General features: G+C 62.0%; 2 protein-coding genes across 2 annotated transcripts in view; one reads left to right on the forward strand and one right to left on the reverse strand.

Annotated features, from left to right (window-relative positions):
* Window positions 1-907: 907 nt before the first annotated feature.
* Window positions 908-15,711, reverse strand: INSRR (insulin receptor related receptor). The gene is made up of 22 exons (XM_035009838.1): window positions 15,627-15,711; window positions 11,923-12,474; window positions 10,253-10,556; window positions 10,018-10,160; window positions 9,681-9,825; window positions 8,346-8,560; window positions 7,973-8,099; window positions 6,426-6,664; window positions 5,860-6,027; window positions 5,573-5,768; window positions 5,347-5,388; window positions 5,056-5,276; window positions 4,699-4,835; window positions 4,452-4,614; window positions 4,157-4,262; window positions 3,475-3,527; window positions 3,062-3,291; window positions 2,469-2,579; window positions 2,177-2,336; window positions 1,747-1,876; window positions 1,494-1,628; window positions 908-1,209 (listed from the first exon to the last, which is right to left on the reverse strand). Exons 1-22 carry the CDS (start codon window positions 15,709-15,711, stop codon window positions 969-971), a joined length of 3,903 nt encoding a protein of 1,300 aa, XP_034865729.1. The 3' UTR covers window positions 908-968.
* A 2,151-nt stretch (window positions 15,712-17,862) lies between these two features.
* Window positions 17,863-21,344, forward strand: part of NTRK1 (neurotrophic receptor tyrosine kinase 1) — a 17,516-nt gene continuing 14,034 nt past the window's right edge. The window contains exons 1-2 of the mRNA XM_035009842.1: window positions 17,863-18,074; window positions 21,073-21,147. Coding sequence (XP_034865733.1) covers window positions 17,863-18,074; window positions 21,073-21,147 — 287 coding nt within the window. The remainder of the gene's footprint in view (window positions 18,075-21,072; window positions 21,148-21,344) is intronic.

A 21,344-nucleotide genomic window follows, 5' to 3' on the forward strand; every position in this document is an offset into this window, starting at 1 on the left:
GGTCCAGGTCCTGGCGGAGGTGCGGTCTGACGGCCCCGTACTTATCCTGTATCCCCGCCTCAGGGTCACCGCATCAGGTCCCCAGGGAGGAGGGAGGAAGCCCAGTCTGTGTTAATACTGTATAGATGGAGAGATGATGGGCTGCCCGGGACCACAGCACAACAGCCTTTATTGTATGTTTTCCAGCCCTCCCGGGAGAGGCAGGGGTGGGGGCAGGAGCCAGGGCAGGGAGGAAGCAAGGCTCTTATAGCCCTAATCATCCGAGGGTAGGCGGGAGGTCGAGGGGAGGGGCCTGGGAGAAGGGGTGAAGCTACACCAAGGGATCTGCCTGGGGAGGAGGAAGGAGGAGCACCAACCTTGGGGGTTCCTGGGTATGGCAAAGGAGGGGAAGGGGTGAGGCAGGCTGCGGGTCAGACTGGACCCGTGCTCACCCAGGTCTCTGGGTTCTCCCCACACCACCTGATGCATGGGGCAGAGGGGGGTGGTGAGACACCATGCTAAGGGCAGGGGTGTGGACACCCCATCCCCAGCATCCCAGACATGGACAGAAAGGCTTCCAGGCCTGAGGCGGTGTGCTCTTCTGGCTTCGAGTGTGTTGACGGCCCCACATGTCCACAGGAGACCCAGAGCTGAGGGTGGGTTCTCCGGACCCCGCCTTCCAAGTGGGTGAGCCCCTCTTCCCAGTCTGAGTAGGGCCCCCACTCTGAGGGCCTGGACCCCTCGTCCACTCCTCCTGCTGTGACCTTGCTCACTTTCTCATGGAGAATGAAGACTCCTGAGAAAATCTTCCTTACAACGAGTCCTCTCTGACCCCTCCCACCCCATCTTTCCTCTCTCGCTCCCTGGCCCAGCCTGGGCACCCCCTGGCCTTTCTGAAAACGGGATGGGGTGTGAATGTCTGCACACTTCACAGCCGCAAAGGTCAGGACCCTTCCTCTCTGCCAGGCATCCAGGGAATAGGGTGCCCCTCAGTGCCGTGAACCCCCATTTTGGAGGCTGTAGTCTGAGGAAGCTCCTTCTGGGGTGGGTAGGGATTTGGGTCTGGCATCAGGCAGCAGGGCCCCCTGGGCTCCCCGGCACTCCGGGCTATAGTAGAAGGAAAAGAGGCGGAAGGAGGGCCGCAGCTCCCCCCGAATGCTGTCCAGGATGCGGGTGAAGGTGGGCCGCAGACGTGGGTTCTGCTGCCAGCAGAGGCTCATCAGCTCCTGCCTGGTGGGGCGGGGGCAGCGTGAGAGGCCAGCTGGTGCAACGGGGATCGTGGGGGGCTACTCCTGCCTGGTGGGGCGGGGGCAGCGTGAGAGGGCAGCTGGTGTAATGGGGGTAGTGGGGGGCTACATCTGGGAGGGCCACAGGGGAGTCAGCAGGGTTGGAGTGGGGAAGGCTCAGAGCTGGAGACCAGTGCATATGAGAGCATCAGAGGAGGCGGGCCAGAATCGTGGGGGCAGGGCAGGGTAGACAGAGCAAGGGTGAGGAAGGGGCGGGGGGTGACTTACAACTGAAGGGGACAGCTCTCCAGCTCCTCCAGAACCCCACCATCCATGACAAACTTGAGCACCTGCTCATTGGATAAGCCCTGGTAGGGCTGTTCGGCCAAGGTCGCGATCTCCCAGAGCACCACACCAAAGGACCTGGAGGATACGCAGAAGGGCCTGAGCCCAGCACCTTGCATGCTGCTCAGCACACCCAGGCCTCACCCCAGACCCCACCTCCACATGCCCCGAGCCCTCTGCTCCAGCTAGGCCCCACCAGACATCCGAGTGCGTCGTGAAGATTCCATCTTTGAGGGACTCGGGGGCCATCCAGCGCACGGGCAGCAGCCCCTTCCCACCCTTGCGGTAATAGTCTGTCTCATACACGTCTCGAGTCATCCCGAAGTCTGGAAAGTGAGGGTGAACGGGTATGGGGGCAGCAGAACCACACGTCAGCCCCTGCCCCAAAGATATCTCTCCCAGCCCTCTCCTGCTCCATAGCCTCCAAGAATTCTGGAACTTGAGGGCTCAAAGAACCTCAGAGATCATCCTGCCCCAACCCCTGTGGCCTTGGATGAGGAGCCTGAGATCCAGAGGGGGGCAGCTGTCGGGGACAGAGCTGTTGGCCGGGCCTCAGTCTCCTAGCCTAGCTTGGGGAGTCCCTCTACTCCTCAGGCTGCCCCACACCTGCCCAGCACCCTCTGTACCCCCGATCTTGACTGTGAAGTCCTGGGACACCATGCAGTTCCGGGCCGCCAGATCTCGATGCACAAACTTGTTGGCGGCAAGGTAGGCCATGCCATCTGCAATCTCACCAGCCATCTGGATCATATCTCCCAGCGCTGGCCGTGGGAGCCCAGGGTTGTTCTAGAGCCAAGAGAGGGGGCTGGTGAAGAAGGAACCTAGAGGTTGGACTCCTGCCCAAGGATCCCCCCACAACTGTGCCCAAGTCTTCTCTAACTCCCCAGCCCCTTGGCCCAGGGTCTTCCTGGTCTCCACCTCTGCCTCAGGCCGCAGAGATCGAAGATGGCTCTTGAGGTCCCCACGGGTCATTAACTCCATGATGACCAGAGTTGGCTGGCCCTGAGACACCACACCCAGGAGACGTACCTGGGATGGACAAAGAGCCTGGTTGCAGGTCCACCCAGCTCCCCTTGACCCACCTGGCCAAAATGTTGACCTGTTGTGACCACCACCTGACCCTGACACCAACCCTGACCCTAAACCCAACCATGACCATAACCCTAATTCTAATCTAACAATGGCCCTGACCCTAACCCATGACCCTAACCCATAACTATCATTCCAATCTTCATGATTCACCCAGTTCTGACCTTGATCCCAATCATGATCCTAACAATGATCTGGACACTCAATACTGACCCCCATCCATGACTGATCTCAGCCCTAACCATGATTCTACCATGGCCCCACCGTGACCTGGTTTTGACTCTAACCCTAACCATGACTTTTACCTCAGTCCCAACCCTGACCTTGATGGTGGCCTGACCTCGTCCTTGACCCTATCCTTATCATATGATTGTCACTGTAATTATGACTCTACCCCGGCAACGTCCCTGATCCTCCCTTACCACGTGGTGACACTTGAATGCCTTCATGACAGAAGCTTCCTTGAGAAACTCAATGCGTTCTCGTGGGCTGGCCAGCTCATTCACAGTCTTCAGGGCCACGGGTGTGGACTCCTCTCCAGCCTCTAGTCCCTGTGCCAGACCTTCGTATACCATCCCGAAGGAGCCCTGGCCCAGTTCCCGGATTATGGAGATTTGCTCCCGAGGCACCTCCCACTCATCAGGGATGTACACTGAGAAGAGGTGGGGGTCACGAGGCAAGAACACTGCTCTTTGCCACGCCCCCACCCGCTTCTCGCCTCTTCAGAAGGGCTTGGGTTCCAAGGCTGCCTCTCCAAGAATGTCTCCTCCAGCGTGCCTCTCCTCCCCTCCTGTCTCCCTGTCCCACACACCTGTCCACCCACTCCCAGACCTACTATCAGAGGCGCTGAAGTACTCCGGATTCACGGAGGCATACAGGGTGCTGTTTCTGCAATGGGAGGGGAGGGGGTCAGGCCACAAAGGTCCTCAGGAAGGAAGGAACAATGTCAGAGGACAAGAAGGAGGGAAGTTACTGACCACACCCCCTCCCGTCCCTGATCAGGGTGTCCCTGGGGAGCCCTACACACTTTCCAAGCTGGTCTTGGTCCTAGTCCTGGGGTCTGGGATCTGACAGGCTGGGAATAGGGAGCACAGGAGGAGGGGGGCTCCTGCCTCCTCAGGTAGTCCTTAGAAGTCAGCTAATCAAAGTCCTGCCCCCATTTCCCTCTTGTGTTCAGCCCCAGGGGCATCTGGCACCAACCATCCCGGGGCACATGGTGAGGTCTCTGTCTCTTCCCCTGCTTTACTGGCTGAGAACGCAGTGACCAACAGTCCCAGTGCACCCAGACTGGGGAGTCCCAGGAGGCAAGACTTTCACTGGTAAGGTCAGGGAAAGTTGGTCCCTCAGACTGAAAGGTGTGTCTCCTCCATGCTACCCTCGGGGGGATGAGTTATTGCTTCTAAGGAACGTCCTCTTGCTGTCTCACCTACCACCCTCCAGCGGCACCGACCTTGTGATGAGGGCTGGCGGGGGGGACGAGAAGGGGGGTGGGAACCGCTAGGACTCAGCATCGTCACCTCTTCCTGCCGTAGAAGAAACCGAGGGCAGCAAGAATGATGAGCAGCATGAGCCCCACGGGGGTGACAGTGAGAAGGACGTGCAGCCCCCCGGAGTCTTCCTCCTCTGGTGGTCAGAGGGCAGCAGATGGTAGGGTCAAAGATGGAGAAGTCAGAGGGTAGAGGACACTTCTGTTTTCACCATGGGACGTGAGAACAGGGGGAGGAGCGGGGTGGAGTGGCCACCCCAGGAGATGTGGCTGGGCACCCAGCTGGGCTGTGGGGAGTGCAGCTCTGGGACCGAGGCCGAGTCTACCTGGGCCGGGGACGTAGAAAGCGATGCTCTCCGTCCAGGAGCCATTGCCAGCCAGCGAGGTTGCCCGAACTCTGGCAGAGTAGTTTCCAGGGGGTAGCAGGGCCAGCTGGACACCCCCAAACTTGGCATATCGTAGGCGAGACACACACAGCACTGTGGCCTCCTGAGGGCAAGACGGAACAGCTGGCTGGGAAGAGGATGGAGGCACTATTTGGGTCCAGGTTTGGGGGTCCCCCGGGGTTCCTACCTCTCCCAAGCGGCGGTACTTGATTTCGTACTTGAGGATGAGTCCGTTGGGGTCCGGGGGTTCCAGCCAGCGCAGGAGGACACTGCCTTTGCTGGCTGCCTCCCAGGCCACCTTCCCTGGGATACCATCGGCTTCTCCTACGGGAGACGGCATCAGGCAGCCCAGCCCCAGCACTTCCTCTCAGCTTCACGTTCAAGCTCAAGGGGGCTCACCTCGGAGGGTACGGGCAGCTCGGGGCTTATGGGGACTGGGAGGGGTGAGCAGAGCGAGGCCCTGGAGTTACGGGGACGTCGAACTCGTTAGTTGGAGCACTAACTGGGTAGAGTCCTTGGGGTCGGGGGCTGGGGGGTCACCTACTGTGGGGCATGGTGCGCGCAAAGACGAAGGTGGCCGCACTGCAGCCCACGGTTTGCGCCGCGTGGTTGCAGGCATGGATGTCGATCCGATATTCCGTGAAGTGGCGCAGGCCACTCAACACTGCGCGCTCCCGGGGCACTTTGTCCTCCTGGATCTCGAAATCCGAGCTGTTCCCCCCAAGCCGGAGGGCCCCGGCGGCCCGGCGGTGCCTCCCCGAGTCTCTGGGGAGTGCGCGAGTCAGAGCCGCGGCCGCGCCCCGGGACCCCCGCCCCTCAGTCCCGCCCGGCTCACCTTTGAGGACTCTTATTGATGGACGTCACCTTCCAGGGGGATCTGGGGAGACCCGGGAGGGCCGCGTCAGGCCCGGCCCGCCCCCCACCCCCCGCCCGGCCCAGTGAGACCCGCCCCTCCCCGGCCCCGCCCCTCCCCGGCCCCGCCCCTCCCCGGCCCCGCCCCCAGGCCCGCCCCGCCCCCGGCCCCGCCCCCAGGCCCGCCCCGCCCCCGGCTCGGGCCGCACTTCGGGATGGTGATGGCGTTGTGCAGGAAGTTTTCGAACTTCTTCTGGAACGAGGCCTCTTGCGCCTCCAGCGGTGGCAGGACCTGCCCGGGAGGGGGCTGCTGGCAGGGGCAGCAGCCGGGCTCCATCTCGGCTTCCAGTTCCCCGTCTTCGCGGTCGAAGCGGGGGTCGTTGTTGCTGGTGGGCGGCCGCAAGCCTGGCGCAGAGCGGGGAAAAAGCGCAGTCAGACGGACCGCGCCCGGGCCCCGCCGCCCCGACCCTCCGGCCTGCGCCGCTGCCCCGCGCACCGCGGTGGCAGTAGTCGTTGAGATAGAGGTCGCCGTCCTCCGCCAGACGCTGCCACAGCACCAGGTAGTAGGTGATGTTCCCGTTGCGCTGAGTAGGTGGCTTCCAGCGCACCAGCAGGTGGGACGAGGAATTGGACGTGGAAATGACGTCCTGGGGCACCGTGGGCGCTGGGGGCGCAAGTAAGGTACGACTGAGGCGCCGTGGATCCCCCTTTCTAGTACTGTCCGGTAATGACCCGTCTCTGGGGTCCAAGCCCCTCGCATTCTCCCAAGGAACCCATGACCCTCAACCTCCCCTTCCTGGAACGCAGAATCCTGGCCTTCCCATGTCCCTGGAAGGCCCTTAAGTTGGCTCAAGTATTCCCCCTGCACTCTCCCACCCGCAGCCTCCCTAGGACCCTAGGCCAATGCCCTCTGTTCTTTCTAGGACTCAAAAATCTGGCTTCCCGGTCTCTAGGGGCCTGGTGTTGAGCGACCCAGCTTCTCTATTTCCGATGCCTGGGTTCCCTCATTCCCATTAGGACTCAGACATCTAGCTCCCACCCCCTTCAAGGTCTTCAGCCTACCCGCAGGCAGGGTTCGGAGGTAGACGATGGGGCTCTGGGCTCCTTGGTGGGGGCTGTCCTCAGCAGTGGTCAGTGTGATGGCCCGCACAAACACTGCATACTGTGTCCAGGGCTTGAGGGGCGCTAGAGTCACCCCAGGGTCCTGGGTGCGGCTTAAGGGCAGCTCCACATCCAGCAGGTTCCAGCTCTGGGTCCCACAGGCATCTGGACCTATGTGCTCTGTGGCATTCTGGAATGGGCTGAACATCCCATCATCCCTAGAGCTGAGGGGCGGCTCAGCCCCACCCCGGTTTCTAGAACCACCCTAACACTGTGATTGTCGTTCTTCTTCCAGTATGCATGAAGACATCCTGGGATGTCTTCCCAGGGAGCATTCACTGGGTGGGTCTGCTCAGAGCTGGGATTGAGCCAGCACAGCCACAGCCAGACTGCGAGGCCGTGATGCTAGGGGAGCTTCCGGAAGGACCCCTAAGATTACCTCCTGAGCCCAGAGGCACCTGGGTACAGTGGTGTGGATTGTGAGCTGCACAAGCCAGGCAGGGGGTGCCATGCACACTGCCAGCCCATGTTAGTGCTCCCCAAAATGTGGTCCATGGATCAGGATTACCTGGGAGCTTGTTAGAAAGGCAGATTCACGGGTTCTCCCCGAGACTGAATCAGAATCTATGGGGATGGGGCCCAGGAATCTGTATTTAGCAAATTCTCCAGCTCCCCATGCTGGAGACCTTCACCTACCACTGAGGCCCAGGAGAGCCTTGGCCATTTGAGCCGGCCTCCCACCACTGACTCCCCCTCCTCCCTCCCAGGCCAGGCCCTGTGCTAGTGGGAAACTAAGACCTCTCCGTTTTAGTTCACAGGAATGTTTCCAAGCCAGGTGGCTCCCATCTTCTGTCTACTCTAGAGGGGGAGTACTCCCCATGGCTGCCCTCCCAGCCTGCCATCCGGAACCCACCTCTCCTCTAAGAATTGTAGTTTTGATTCCTAGCCATGCTTTTGGAGAAATCCTTCCTGTGGTCTAACCACTATCCGTCCTGCTATGGTCAGTACACTCTCTCCAAAGAAAAGAGCAGCCCGTCCTTGGTTGTCCCTGCTCCCTCCCTTCCTCAGGCTTTAATGAAATGCTGGCAGAGCAACGCATAAAACCGCCAAATTAGTGGGTACTCCCCAGACCGCTGCTGGGGCAGGAGCATGTGGTCAGTACAGAACATTAGCATAGTGAATTGAAGTTTAATTATCCAAGCCTTCCCAGCGGGGCGCTTCTCCAGGTCTCTCAGAAGTCCTGACTGTCCTCTCCATTTCACTGGCGAGGTGAAACTGAGGCACGGAGGGTGAATAAAGTGAGGGGAGAGCCAGACGTGGGCCCTACAAGGGAGTGAGACTTGGGGGTCCTGGCTGCTTGCCTCCCTGCGGTCCCGCGGCGCTCTGCCCTCACCCCTCACCGGTCACCCGATTTGCGTTTGTGAACAGATCGTTGGGGTGTCCGGGTCTGACCCCGCCCCACGGGGGCTCTGGCCCCGCCCCACTCTGGCCCCGCCCCCGGCACTCACGACTCCTTGTAGTACACGATGAAGCTGAGCAGGTCCCGAGCCTCCAGCGGCTCGTAGCGCTCCCAGCGCAGCAAGATGCTGTCGGCCTGAGTCGCGTTGGACACGAAGCGCAGGGTGCGAGTCTGGCCTGGGCGGGGCGAGGGGCCAACACCTGCTGTCAGCCGCTTTCGCCTCCGCGGGAGTCGCCTACTTCCCAGCCGCACCCTGACCCCGCGGAGGCCACCCCCAACGCGGCCTCCGGAGAGAGCCTATCGCGTCGTCCCGGTCAAACGCCCCTCCCCCCGGGTGCGTGTCCGGTGGGTTTCGGTGTGCGTGCGCGCGCCTGGGGTTTCTGGGGGGCGAGTCGCTCTGGGGTCGTGGTGTCGGGCCTCACAGGCGGCGCGGTCTCCGTTGGTGCGGGGGTTGATCTCGGCCTTGTTTTGTCGTCCCCGCGTGCCGGTCACCTCCTCCAGGCGGTAGATATGCTCCAAGCAGAGGCGAGGGTTGAAGGCGAAGTATATCTTGCCCACGGGAATGGTGAGCCCCGCAGCCACCCAGGACCCCAGCTGCTGTAGGTTCGGGTTGTCCAGCACATACAGAGTGTAGTTCCTGGGGGAGGCCAAGAGACCTTCCGCTGCAGGGGAGGGGGAGGCCAGGGGTGGGGAACTCGGGTGCCTTATGGGTCCCTCCTGGAGGGGCTGTGCTGGGGGCACAGGGGAGGAGGGGCAGTCAGCCTGGGGCTCTGCCTCTCCAATGGAGTGTAGGTACCCCTGGGGGCCCGTGGTAGTTTGGGGGAGACATGAGAAACCACTCGGCTGGATGATAATTTAAAACGTTCTCTGGGGGCGACTGGGTGGCTCAGTGGGTTGAGTGTCTTCTTGATTTCGGCTCCAGGTCCTGATCTCAAGTTCATGGTCTCAGGCTGGTGAGATCAAAACCCCTCTCGGGCTCTACTTGGGGAGTGAAGCCTGCTAAAGATTCTCTCTCTCTCTCTCCCTCTGCCCCCCCCCAACTCCTGCCCCCCGGGCGCCCTCGTGTGCTTTCTCTCTCTGTCTCTCTTGAAAATAAATAAAATAAAATAAAATAAAACAGGGGTGTCTGGGTGGCTCAGTCGTTAAGAGTCTGTCTTCGGCTCAGGTCATGATCCCAGGCTCCTGGGATCGAGCCCCGCGTTGGCCTCCCTGCTCCGCGGGGAGCCTGCTTCTCCCTCTGCTTTTCTCTGTCTCTCATGAATAAATAAAGAATAAAAATCTTTTAACAAATAAAAATTAAAATAAAATAAAGCAAAACATTCTCTGTGTTTTGAAAAATCCTAGCTATGTTACAGGTAGGTCTTGACGGATAGGTGGCAGGGATGGGTTTCAGACCCCGGCGGTCTTGCTCTGCAGCTGAGAGCATCCGAGAGCAATGGCGGCCAACCTATGTGGAGTCTGATGGCGCCATAACTTATATAGTATATACTGTGTTCCAGGTGCTGTCTTAAGTACTTTACACAGAACAACATAAGTAATGATTCACAACAGCCCTAAGAAATAAGTAGCATTATATTAACCCCATTTTTCAGATGAGAAAATCGAGGACCAGAGAAGTTAAGTAACCTACCCAGTGTCACACAGACAGTACGCAGCAGAGCTGGTTCCAGAGCCCATGCCCTTCCCCCCTTCTTGGGGAGTGTTAGGGAGGAGATGTGATAGAGGGAGCTGGTCAGAGGCTGTTTCTGACCCCTTACCCATCCACCATGGCGTCCCCCCGGATTAGTTTGAGGTTCTTGAAAAAGCCCAGGGACACGAGGGCAAAGGAGTGCTTGATTTTGAGGAAGCCGGTGATGGTCTCTATCAACCCCAGGCTGTGCTGCAGCCCCAGCTCCAGGTTATCTGGAAACGGGGAAGACAGGGCTGGAGCAGGGCGGGGCAAGTGTAGGGGGTGGGGTGGGGGGAGGTGCTGATGGGGTGCAGGGAGGAGGCCCCTCAGGACCGGGACCCAGGCTAATGGAAAGCAGTGCTTTAGCTGGGTCACTGTCAGGGGCATGGCCGGGAGGAGAGGTGCGGCCCGAGGAAGGTACTGACAGCCCTGGCGAAGGTTGATGATGAGGCTCCCCTCCACGTGGGTGCAGCCCACCAGGTCCTGTGCCGCCTGGATGGAGTCGATGGTCTTGGTGCCCACCTTGCACTCTTTGGGGCACAGCCCCTCACACTTGTGGCAGAATATGCTAGCAGGGGCAAGTGGAGGGTGTGGAATGAGCCCTGGACCAGTGGGGACCCCCTCACTGATCCAAGAGCACCCCCACCCCCCTACACTCACCTGCTGCCATTGCGGGTGAAGCCCGGGGGGCACTGGGCCAGGCAGCTGCCCTCGTGGATGCCGAAGGTGGAGGCGCGGCCAGGCACAGAGCGCAGGCTGCCACAGCGCTCTGCCGTGACGCAGCGCCAGGCCTCATGCTGGTAGGTGCCCGGAGGGCAGGCCCGGTGGCAGGCGCCCTGGAAGTAGAGGTGGCGGCAGGCCACGCAGGCCCGGGGGTCTTCCGGCCGGCTGCAGCCCCCCAGGCATTCGGAGTGGCAGCACTCACCCCCAGCTGTGCAGGCCAGCCCGTGGGGACAGGGACACACTGTGGACAGAGTGCTGAGTTAGGCCTCCCCCTGCCAGTCCTGGCGCCACGCGCCGCCCCCCCCCCCCCCCCGCCCCCGGGATAACACTTAGAGAGCATCCAAATTCCTCCAGTGCAGATGACAGGGCTGCTGGCTCGCTTTTCCCCAGATGGGGCTCGTGAGGACAAGGACCACGGCCCCTCTCTGTGGCTTCCCATGTCCCACAGCACCTGGTCAGGGTTCAGAGCTCAGGACAGAGCGGTGACCTTGTCCACCAGGGCTGCTTCTCCCCAGCCTGCTGTCCTGTCCGGGCCCAGTGCTCAGATCATCACTGGGCACGGTGCCAGGGGGAACCAGCCGGCTTCTACTGGGCAGTGAGGCCTGGGGCCGGTGGGCCTGGGAGTGTGTGTGAGCAGGGGGCACCCCTGGTCATCTCACCTGCCCAGACCTCCACCCTCTTCAGCTCTGTGCCCTGGGCAGGGGGCTGCCCCAGCAGCCGTGGGTGGGTTTGGGGCTGGGGGCTCATGGTGTGCGGACCCTGCAGGTGGCAGCCGGCCGTCCGCGGGAGCGGGCGTGTGGTGGGGGCAGGGAGGGCGTGTTGATACTGTACATGAGGGAGGACGCTCAGCCACTGTATTTACAGCCAACACGGAGGCATGGGGACGTGGGGCCCAGCGGATACAGAAGGGATCCGGTTACTCTGCTGCTCGGACGCTGAGGCTTTGGGGTGAGGGAGCCCCAGGCTGGGGACCTGATCTGCTCCTAGCCTCTGGAAACTCTTCCTTTTCTCCCTGTAACTTCTGCTTCCTCCTTGCATCATCCCCTCCTTGTACCACTTCCCCCCTTTGCTCGGCTCCCTTCCTTCTGTTCTCTCTCCATGTACCTTACTTCCTAAAGAAGACCGCACCTGTTCTGTCCTTCCTCGGTCACCTCCTTTCCTTGTCCACCCAGTCCCCCCCCAATACTGCCAGCCTGCCCTGGGTCACCTCTGCTATGACCACTTTTATCAGGAACCTAGAACTCCCACCAGGGCTCAGGCACCCGCTCTAATGCTTAGAGAATAGCTCACTGAGGGAACAGGCTCAGATATGCGACATGAAACAAACCATTAAGTCCTACGGCTGAGATCAGAGCCCAGGCCGTCTGGCCTTGTACTTAACCGCTGCCCCATATGTCCTCCTGTGCGGCCACCTGACATCCTGCCCTGTCCCCCCTCCCATGCCCACCTCGCGCCTGTCCTGTCCCCTCTCCCTGACTGTCCTGCACGGTCCCTTGACAGCCTTACGTCAACTCAGTTGCTGAACTTTTCTGACCCATCCTGTGGCCGCCCAGCCCCACCCGCCCCTGCCCTCCTTGTGCCCCCTGGTGTTCCGGGCAGGTGCCCACCTCTCTGGCAGTGGCTGGAGGTCCAGCATCTGTAGTCGGTGTGCCCACTGAAGGTGGTCCTAGCACAGGGCTGGCCAGTGGCGCCCAGCACGCCGGGGCACACGTCGGCACACTCCTCACGCAGCTTGTTGCCCACGATGTGGTTGGCGCCAGGTGAGGGCTGCAGCAGGCCCCAGTCGATGGTGGACAGGTGGCAGAGCTCCTGGTTCTTCTCCACCCGCACGGCCCCGCGCAGCACGGCCCCCAGCACTGGCAGCCCCACGTCCCGCAGGTGCGGCATCTCGTAGATGACCAGCGCGTAGCCCAGGAAGAGGCGGGCCCCGCGGACCACCGCCAGGTTGGGGAAGAGGTCCCGCAGGCTCTCCAGACCATAGACACGGAAGAGCAGCAGGTACTCAGTGACCTGAGTGAGGCGTGGGAAGCTGAGGCCTCGGAAGTCCTCGCCCGTGGCCGTGAACATGAGCAGGATCTGCAGATGGCCCTCCACCACGCTGCAGTTCTCCAGCCGGCGCAGCTCTGCCACCTCTGAGCGGATGTCCAGGCTGGGGCACACTGTGGGCACAGGCCGCAGCGGCCATCAGTGCAGCTTGGGCTGGGCACCCCGTCCTGCCCTGGCAGCTTTGGGGGAGGGGCACCTCTCTGGGAGTGGAACGTGGCGAGGGAGCAGGGCTCTGCTGTGGCCTCCTCCCTGGGCCTCTGAGGCTCCTGGCAGCTCGAAGGGCTCCACCAGATGGGCCGGCACGGCAAATGTGAGCTCCCCTTCCCTCCCCAGCCCGCCTCCCTTCTCAGGGGACTGCCACTGCACCCCCCCACCCCCCAGTGAGACTCCGAATCTAGAGTCTTCTTGGACTCCTTTCCTCCACTCCCCACACACCCTGTGGGCTCGATCTTCAAATTACAGCATATCCAACCGCTGGTCTCCACCTTCGCTGCTGGCACTATCCCTGCCTCCCTGATTAACTGCAGGGGCCTCCCAGATGGTCCCCCCACTGCCACTCTGATCCCCTTCTGGTCTGTTCTGCACTGGAGAGCCAAAGGGATCTTCTCAAAACAGGTTGGATCCCGTTCCTCCACTGCTTTAAACCCCCTGCCGGCCCCCTCTCGCTGATTGAAAGCTCCAGTCCTTACCCCAGCTGGCAAGGCCTCTGCGGCCTCTCTGGCCCCATCCCCTTCCTTCTCTTCAGCCACACTGACTTTTTGCTGTTCCTCACACAAGCCTGCCAAGCTTCTGCCCTGGGGCCTTCGCACCTTCTGTTCCCTCTGGCTAGAACACTGTTCCCTCTACATCGTCTCTCACCTCCTGTAAGTCTCTGCTCAGATGGCCCCTCCTCAATGAGGCCGTCCCTGACCATCCTTTTAAACACTCCCTGCCTCCCTTCCTACTTACTTTTTCTCCTTAAATCTTAACACTGGCTAATATATAATTTATTTTATTTAGACTCTAAGCTCCGGAAGGGCAGGGATTGTGTAATTCATTGCTGTATCAAGGTGCCTGGCCTAGTGCCTGGCACAAAATTGGTGCTCAGTCAATATCTGATGAACGAATGAATGAATTCCACGGCTGAGAAGCACAGCTTCATACATCCCACTTCCCTCCCAGGTCTAAAGGCGCTCGATGTCTGGTCCCCGCATTGCTTTACCCTCGAAGGGATGTTCCATGGCTCCCCATTGCCGGAAGTTCAAACTTGAATTCCTCAGCCTGACATGGCAGGGTGTTGATACACAGGCCCACACGAATACCTCTAGCCTCAGAGGGGTTCCTCAGCCTGGTCACAAGCTCAGCTCTTGTCCCACAAACCAACTGCAGGTCAAGCCCGCCTCCCCCAATCCTCTGATCTGCGTCAATCACTTCCCCATCAGGCTGGGCAGCATCTGCCCGAGCACCCACAACCGCCGTCTACGTTTTTGTCACCCTCCAGGGAGGGGACCTCCTGAGGGTGGGGCCCTTGTTGGTCAGCACCTCGTCCCTCCATGGTGCTCAGTTCAGGACTGGAGCCACCAGGCACTGGGACCATGGTTTGAATTGATGGACATTTGGTTCTCAAGTCCACTCCTCTCCTGGGGACTGGGGTGTGTCTGGCTTCTTCTGACCCAGGCCCCAGGCCCACTTTCCTTTCTCTTCCCGAGGCACCTAGGACCAGTCCCCCGAGTGGGCTGGGTACTTGGTCCGTGCGCTCTCACTTTGCTCCTGGGGATACCTTCCTTCCATGGCAGGAGACGCAAGTCTGATTCTTTAGCTGGCCACTCGAGCCTGCTGGGCTGTCTGGCTTCTGCTCCCTCACTTCCTGCCTGGCTCTGGGCACTCTCCCACAGACCCCAGCCGAGGCCCTGCTGAGAAGGGGGCGGCTCCCTGGGGCTTACATCACACCTTCTCCTTGCTGTTGTTGATGGTCCCTGTGCTCGGCTCTGCCCAGTTACTGTGTGTGTGTGTGTGTGTGTGTGTGAGAGCATATGCAGGTACACACTCACACACACACACAAAGAGAAAGACAGAATGAGAAAACACTTCTAGCCCTCCAGGCAAAGGCCAATCAGGGCCTGCAAGGCGCCCACATGCCACTTCCCATCATGCCCCTGCCTCTCTAGGGCTCCCCTGATGGGAGTCATTTGGAAAAACAAATCCACGACCTTCACAGATTAACCCCTACCTGCCTCGCCTCAGGACATGGCCCTCCCTGTGCAGAGCTGCCCTGGGAATGGGACATCTGGGTCCCCTGTGACCAAACAACCAAACGCCACCCCCCACCCACTCCCTCCCGGGGACGTGCTCCCCACCTGACAACCGTGCTCCTGGCTGGCATCCTGGCGCAGCAGTGGAGGAGAGGAGGGGGAGGGGCTCTTCCTTGCCTGCAATGCCTTCCTGACTGGCACTCTTCAGGGGACCCCCTACCCCAACCCATTTGCAGCTTTCCTCTGTCTCTGGCCTGCTCCTGGAAGCCCTCAGTCTGAGGGCCTCACAGGACCCCTCAGGTGGCACAGAGCACTGGGCCCCTGAGCTGCCTCAGTCCGGAAGGGGATCGTGGAATTGGGGAAGGGCATGCTCTTAATCCTTCCCCTTTTGAATCTTGCCGGCTCAGCTCCCCGCACCCCACGAGGGCCATCTGCTCTATACGGTCCTCCTCTCCCAGATCTGCACAGGGGAAGTGTCTGGCCCAGAGCACTAGCGAAAGGCAGCTCCCACCCCAGTGGATCGGCCCTAAGTGTGGGGGTCACGAGACAAGGCCCAGGGGCCAGTGCCCAAGGCCCCGGGCCAGCTTTCTGTCCCAATCCTCTGAGCCTCAGTTCCTTGTCTGCACAATGGGTTCAGTTACTTCATGGTGCCCAGTTCTGAGCTACCCATCCCATCCTTGTGCCGTCGAATTCAGTGGCCCTGGAAATGACCCCTAAGACTCTCCCCCTCATGCCATTCTCATTCAGGCTTGCTGGGATCAGGGTTTCACAAGCAGGAATGGAGGACATCTCTTCATCCCTCTGTTTCAGGGTCCTTCTCACATCCCAGGGAACTAAGAGGAAACCACGCTTATGTGGGAACTAACTGCCCTTGCTGGTGGGAAGTCCTTCTGAGAGCTAACCTCAGTCTTCATGTTGCAGTAGGTAAACACATATGTTCTAGCTGAAGACTCAGTTGTTTGGCTTCCCAGCTGGCTGGGGGTGTGTGGGAGGGGTGGAGATGGGGCTCCAGGAGCCAGTGTCGGGGGACTCACCCTCTAGTGTGTCCAGGCCAAATCCCAAAGAGAGGAGGATCACGAGCAGGCGTGCTACCCACCCGCACAGCCTGGGTACTGCCATCGTCCCAGCCCTGCCTTGTGCCCAGTCCTGGCTTCTGCAGATGGCTCCGGGGAGGAGAAGGGACTGGCAGGCCCTAAGGGACACAGAGACACAGGCTTCAGGGGGGAGGGGAGGGGAGGGGGGCACCGAGGGGGAATCCCATACAGAGATAGCAGGAGACGAATGAGAGCTACAGAGACGCAAAGACAGCCACAGGCGGCTGGGGACAGAGACTCAGTCTGAACCCAGAGACAGACAGATGAGGACAGCGATGCAGCCTGCAACAGAGCCCACCTGGAGAGGCCTCCAGAGGGAGAAAGGCACGCAGGGTGCCGAGCAAAAGGCAGTCCAGGAAGCCTGCCAACCCCGAGCAAGCGCCGAAGAGAAGCCTGGGGAGCCCGCCCTGGAGAGCCGCGCGGCCTCGCGGGGGAGAGCGGCCCGGATCCTCGCGGCCGCCGGGCGCCCGAGCAACGGGAGCGGCAGGTGGCCGCGCGGGCCGCGCTATCTCCGGGCCGGCGCGCCTGGGGGCCGCGCCCAGCTCCCGCCCTCCCCGCCCCAGGGCCAAACGGATTGGCTTGCTGGGACCTCCGGCTCTCTCCGCCCTTCCCGCCAAGCCAAAATATTTAGCCTGACAACTGAGTGGGGGGACAGGTCTGTTGGGGAAATAAGGCCAAAAGGCAGGGGGATGGTTGTCCGGGAACCGAGCTCCCCTATTGCCCCTGCAGACTCACTCACGTGGGGCCGCGCTGCCGGCGGAGGAGGGGGGCCGGTGGGGGGGAGCGTCCTGCTGCCCAGAGCCCTGACACCTGCAGGGTGGCTTCTGGCAGCCACGACCCGGGGGAGCGAGCTTGCTGAAACCTGGCGGGAACGCAAACCGGGTCCTGAACATGCAAGCCGTTCGCCCCTCCGAGCCCCTCGCCGCCACCCGGGGGCTCCGTCCCAGCCAAGTCCCTCGGCCACAGCCAAGATCCTGTGGGCCCGCCTCTGTCCAGTCGCCTTCCCAAATCAGGCTGCCGGTCGGTCTGTCTGTCGCCGTCCCGGGGCTGGGGGCCTGGCGGAAGGGCAACCGCGCGCCTCTCCCTCTCCGAGGGCTAGCTTTGCGCGCTCCCTGCGGCCCTCGCCTGCCCGGCCTGCCCGCCCTGCCCGAGGGTCCCTCCTCCGGGGAGCCTCTTGCTCGCCCTTACCGCCCCCTCCCCGGCCTGAGACGGGTGGGCTCCTGCAGCCGCCGAGGCCCGCGGGCGGGAGGCGCTGGGGATTCCGGGGCTTTCCGGGTGCGGGGCTTCCGAGGACCGACGGGTCGCCAGCTCCACCCGCGGGCGGCTCCCGGGTCCGAGGAGCTAAGAGAAGATCTATTAATTTCTCCGCGCAGAAATCGATGCTCTTGTCAGGGCGGCGATCGATGCCAGCCCAGCCCGGCGGGACCCCACCCGGCCTGGGGCCCGGCGCTGGCCGGCCGGGGTCAGGGGCGGTCGCTGGGGCTGGGGCGCCGCTCCGCGGGGGCTGCAGACCGCGCCCCCCGCCCCGCGGGGCTCACACCTCTGCGCGCGGGCCTCTAGCGCCACCCTGTGGTCTCTCCTGAAAGCGGGCACCTCGGCTCCCTGGGCTCCCTTCTCCGGCTGTTTTGGGGCGACACCCTCCTTCTTGCCCCAGATCCTGCGTTTTGTCCTTTTGGATTCCCTTCCCCTTTCTTCCTAGGGTTAGAGAGTCTTTCACCTCATTTAGCCCAAGTGATATCGTACACTCCCTCAGGGGCGCGCACCGCTAGGAGGGAGATCTGAGGCGGGGGGCTGGCTGGGATGACCCCGACCGTAACCTTGCTCCCGCCCTGTCATCTCCCCGCCCCTAAAGGCAGCTGCTTTAAGCTGGGAGAAATAACGGATCAACTTCCCAGCCACCGCCCCCCACCTAGCAGACACCTCTAAGGCGTTTCCTCTGGAGCTGGGGGTTTTGGGGGAGAAGGGGTGCGGGGTCCCCCGAAAGGGGTGGGCGCAGCCTTGGGGCTGAAGACGGGCGGGGTGGGGGTGGAGCCGGAGGGGGCAGGGCGGGGCGGGGTGGGCCGCGGGCCCCGCCCTTTCCCGGCGGCCGGCTCTTTAACGCGGCGGGCGCACGTGTCGCGGGAGGCCCGGCGGCCGCGGCTGGGAGCGAGCGCACGGACGGCTGCCGGCCGGCGCGATGCTGCGAGGCGGACCGCGCGGGCAGCGGGGCGGGCACGGCCGGGCGGCGGGGCCGGGCAGCCTGCTGGCCTGGCTGATGCTGGCGTCCGCGAGCGCCGCGCCCTGCCCCGATGTCTGCTGCCCCCACGGCCCCTCGGGGCTGCGCTGCACCCGGCCGGGGGCCCTGCATAGCCTCCGCCGCCTGCCGGGCGCTGAGAACCTGACGGAGCTGTGAGTGTCCGGCGGGCGAGCGGGCGCGGGGGGCGCGGGGGGCGCGGGGGCGGGCGGGCGTAGCCGTGCCCCGAGGGCGCGCGCACTCTCGTCGGGCGGCGGGGTCCGGAGGGGCGGGCGCGGCGGGAGGCTGCACCTGGGCCCGCCTCCGCCGCCGCGGCTCCGCGGCCGCCAGGGCAGTGACCGTCTGGACGGTGCCTGGTGCTCCGTGCAGCTGGGGCAAGGGGGCTATCCGCGCACCAGGTCTGAGACAGCCCGGCCATCTCAAAGCAGTCTTCTGGAGATCAGACAGGAGCCCAAGCTCTGCTTCTTGGGGGGGGGGGGTAGCTGCGGAGAACCCTCTGTTTGGCACTCTTACCGCTTTAGCCCCTTTCCAGGGGGGAGCTAGCCCCTACCCCGTTCCTTGCCATGATCGGGCAACTTCAGCTCTTGCCTCTGGAACTGGGGATTGAGCCGGAATAGGTGGGAGGGGGTGAGAGGCATAGCTTGGTGGCTGGGCTCTCTTCTGCCCATTTCCACCATCTCTTGTCCCCACTATCCCTTGATTTGGGTGTAGAGAATGAGACTCCTGGCTTCTCTGTCCCCGCCTGGCTCACTTTCCGCCCTTCGCCCCCTAGCTGGGGCAGAGAGCCAAGGCTCTTGTTGACAGACTCTCATCTTTTCAGGGCCCCAAACTGGGAGAAATCTCCAGCACTCTGTAGTACTCCAACAACCTGCAGTAATTGGTTACAAAATACTGGAGTACTTGTTAGCAGCTGGTGAAACCCATGGGAGTATTCTGTAATAATTGGCCTAGAGGTACTCGAACATCACATGGCCATGCCTGGAAAATACTTGAGTATTCTATGTAGCTGATGGGGCCAGCAAGACTTCTAGAAGAGGGGAGGGACTGCTAGAAAAATCCTCGACCTGCTGCCTGGGGCTTAGAGGGTGGTCAAGGAGCGCTGGCCTCATGCGGTGACGGTGACGAGTTGGAAGGCAACCGAGGTGGAAACCGTCTCTGTCTGGAAGTTACTTGAGCAGCCTGCGATAATTGGCAGCGAGGTACTCCCGTATCTCGTGGTAATTAACGGGAAGGTTCTCAATCTCTTTCTTTAATGGCCCTAGGGAGACCAGGAGATGAGGAGATGGCCTTGTCTGGGTCTGGGCCTAGGGCTCTGCAGGATGGGAGGGGCCGCCACCCCCAGCCCCGTCCCCCCAGTCCCCTGCACCTTCACGCCAGGGCCCCGGGCTCCAGAATGTTCCCCATCAGAGCTCTTGTTCTCATTCCCTTACCCAAGTGGGTCCAGCCCCCGGGAGGGTGGGTGGGGGGCATGGACAGGCTGGGCCGGGGACCAGGAGGCATGCAGGGTGGGGAGCTGAGAGGTCCCTCTGGGTGGGGCAGCAGCCTGACCCCCTGCCTCTGCCTGCCCGTCCCCTCCTCCTCCCTCACCCGCAGAGCTAACGAGGAGATAATGGACTCGAAAAGACAGATTGATGATGAATCCAAACGAATGAGGCAGCTTTGAGTGCGCTGCCCGACAGCTTGCACGCTGCCTCTGCTGCTACCGCCACCCCTTCCCGGGTCCCTCCAGCTCTAAACCCTGTGAGCGGGACGAGCTCTCCCAGAGTCACGGGAGATTGCTCCCTAGGCCCCGGGGGACCGACAGCCGGCTACCTGCCTGTGCGGCTGGGCTGGGGCTGGGAAGGGGAAGGGGGAGAGGTCACGCAGCCTGGTCCTGGCTCCAGCCAGGGAAAGGGAGGGGGAGAGGGGAGAGTTCTGAGAAGAGGCAGTGAGTCAGGGGCCCGGCGAGTGTGTGTGTGTCCATGTGCGTGTGTGCACAGGCGGGGGGTACATTGACATGCCACTGCAGGGCGCCCGAGTTCTCAGGAACTCTGTGGCGTGCCAGATCCCGAAGCTGGGCAGGGCCCAGGGCGTCGGCCGCATCCGAGTGCCTGTCCTTCTGTCCCAGCTCCCTATCAGGCTTTCTCTGGTGCCCTGTCCTTATCTCCGTGTCTCTCTGTCTCCTTGTCCTTATCTGTCCCTCCCCTTGCCTGTCTCTCTCTCTCTCTCTGCCAGTCTCTTCCTGCTCATTGTCTCTTTCTCCGTGTCCCTGTTTCACTATTTCTGTGTTTTTATGCCCCCCTCCTTGAGGCTTCCCATCACTATCTTGCCCTGTAAACTAGCCGGTCTGTGCCTCTTCACCCCCCGCCCCTTCTCCAGCCTCCCAGTGCCTCTGTCCCCCTTCTCCGGTCCCTCTTGGGGCAGGGAGGGGCTCAAGAGGTCCCTGACCGACAGCCTCTGTGCCCTTGCTTGCTCTGCTGAAGGCTGGGGCGGGGACAGGGGTTGCTGCCTGAGTGTAGGGGGCCGTGGCTTTGAGGGAGGTTTGTGTGTGCGTGCGTGCATGAGGGAGCGAGCGCATGGCAGGGGGTCAGCCCAGACAGGGACTGTGTGTTTGGGAACACGCGGGTTTGCATGGCCGCAGGGTTCCCTCCGTGCTGCGGGGGCCAGTGGCTGTGGTGAGCCTCGGTCCTCTGTGGGAGCCAGTGTGCAGCGTGACCCCCATTTCTGAGCACGAACAGGAGAGGCCCTGTGTAGAGAAGCAGAACCCGAGCTGAGTGTTCATGAATGTGGAGTCATTTGTGCGCAAGAGAGACGTGTGAACACCCACGTCCCCGTGTGAGGGTACACGCGTGCTGACGCGCCCACCTCTGCGTTCACGCACGCACAAGTGCGTGTGCAGACACGTGCGAGGAGGTGCGTCTGTGCGTGCCTCTGTGTGCACACACGAGGGACGTGAGTGTGCCTGTGTGATGGTGAAGATGCGTGTGTGCACGAGTCCCTTTGTGTGTGTGCGTGCCCGCAGGTCTGTGTGTGACCGGGTGCGTATGTGTACAGGTGTGCACTAGAGTGTGCGTGCATGCACCTGCAGGTGTGATTGTGAGGGAGGCAGCTGGGGGGATATGGGAACTCGAGTGTGGGCCTGGGCCCTGTGACTCCCATCCCCTCTCCCCACAGCTACATCGAGAACCAAGAGCATCTGCAGCATCTGGATGCCGTTCACCTGAGGGGCCTGGGGGAGCTGAGAGACCTGTGAGGGGGCTGACTGTCGGTGTGGGGGTCAGCACAGGGCCTGGGGGACCAGTGACTCAGGGAGGCTGCGGATGGGGGAGATCAGAAAGCTCAGGGGTCTTTGGGGCCCAGGGTGGCTGGGGAGGCTGTGGGGGGGTGGGAGGGTCTAGAACTCAGCACTGGGGGCCAGGGCTGTGGGCAGAGAGGCAAGGTTCAGG

The sequence above is a fragment of the Mirounga leonina genome, unplaced genomic scaffold, assembly GCF_011800145.1.
Source record: "Mirounga leonina isolate KUSES-001 unplaced genomic scaffold, KU_Mleo_1.0 Mir_154, whole genome shotgun sequence".
Taxonomy (NCBI): Eukaryota; Metazoa; Chordata; class Mammalia; order Carnivora; family Phocidae; genus Mirounga; species Mirounga leonina.

Coding starts and splice junctions, on each gene's coding strand:
- INSRR (XM_035009838.1), bottom strand. CDS start 15,711: ATGGCAGTACCCAGGCTGTGCGGGTGGGTAGCACGCCTGCTCGTGATC. Junction 4,836..5,055: donor TGCGCGCACCATGCCCCACA/GTAGGTGACCCC, acceptor CGTCTCCCGTAG/GAGAAGCCGATGGTATCCCA. Junction 1,629..1,746: donor ACGACGCACTCGGATGTCTG/GTGGGGCCTAGC, acceptor CGTATCCTCCAG/GTCCTTTGGTGTGGTGCTCT.